This window comes from Xiphias gladius, chromosome 23 (genome assembly GCF_016859285.1).
Source record: "Xiphias gladius isolate SHS-SW01 ecotype Sanya breed wild chromosome 23, ASM1685928v1, whole genome shotgun sequence".
Taxonomy (NCBI): domain Eukaryota; kingdom Metazoa; phylum Chordata; class Actinopteri; order Istiophoriformes; family Xiphiidae; genus Xiphias; species Xiphias gladius.
In genome coordinates this window covers 5,950,370-5,951,223 of record NC_053422.1, presented here as the reverse complement: position 1 = coordinate 5,951,223, position 854 = coordinate 5,950,370, and the positions used below count along the sequence as shown (strand labels likewise).

General features: G+C 50.2%; 1 protein-coding gene across 1 annotated transcript; it reads left to right on the top strand.

The window, feature by feature from the left end:
* fgfbp1a (fibroblast growth factor binding protein 1a) lies at nucleotides 1-600 on the top strand. The gene is given in 3 exon segments (XM_040120555.1): nucleotides 1-134; nucleotides 136-359; nucleotides 362-600. Coding segments are annotated over 3 exon segments (597 nt in total).
* Nucleotides 601-854: the final 254 nt, after the last annotated feature.

Genomic DNA, 854 nt, shown 5'->3' with positions numbered 1-854 from the left:
ATGGCTTTCTTCACTAATATCACCATCCCTCTGGTTCTGGCTTGTATCTCCCATCAGCTGATGATGGGCAGCTGTCAGAAGGGTCATGGACGAAGGGGACGAGGGGTGGACAGAGGACAACGCAAGGACAGGTCGGGGCCGCCGACCCAAATCTGTCTCGGCGCGGCCCATTAAGGGAAAAGTGCTCACCGAAGACAAGTCTGAGTGTACCTGGGCTACGACAGGTGAGGATCTCTTCATCCTCAATGTCACTTGCAAGAAGGGGGACAGGAGCTTTAGCTGTCCATATGCTGCCAAGCCATCCCTCTGTCCCCAGTATGCCCCTAATGTCAAACTTTACTGGAAGCAAATCGCCAGGGCACCAAGGAGAGTGGCACGGATTCCTCTGTGTGCAAAAGAGCTGCCAGTGACGCTCATTTCAGTCTCCCTAATGCACGGAGGAAGACCGCCCTGCCCCGGTCCCCCACTCCACCCCCTGCAGCCAGAGCTGTCAAATCCTGTCTAGATGGCAACAGGAGGCTGGCAGAGGAGCACTGTAACGACTCCTGGTCGAGCTTTGGCGTGTTCTTTTTTACTGTGGTGCAGGATTATGAGGGCTGAGACACCAACATTCGTCTTAGTATAGACTCCATAGATGCGTGTTCCTTAGTAAAAAGTTAACGTGTTCCCGAAGAAAAGCTCTATTTTACGTAGAGTGCACACTTTTGAAGAAATTCTCCCCATTGTCAACTGGGCTTCTACTGCTCAATAAATACTTCTCCTATCTATGTTTTTTTTAACGTTGCTCTATGATTTTTCCATTTGAGATTCAGTGGGGTGATAACTTGCTTTTTAAGAAAGTACAGCACCAGCGC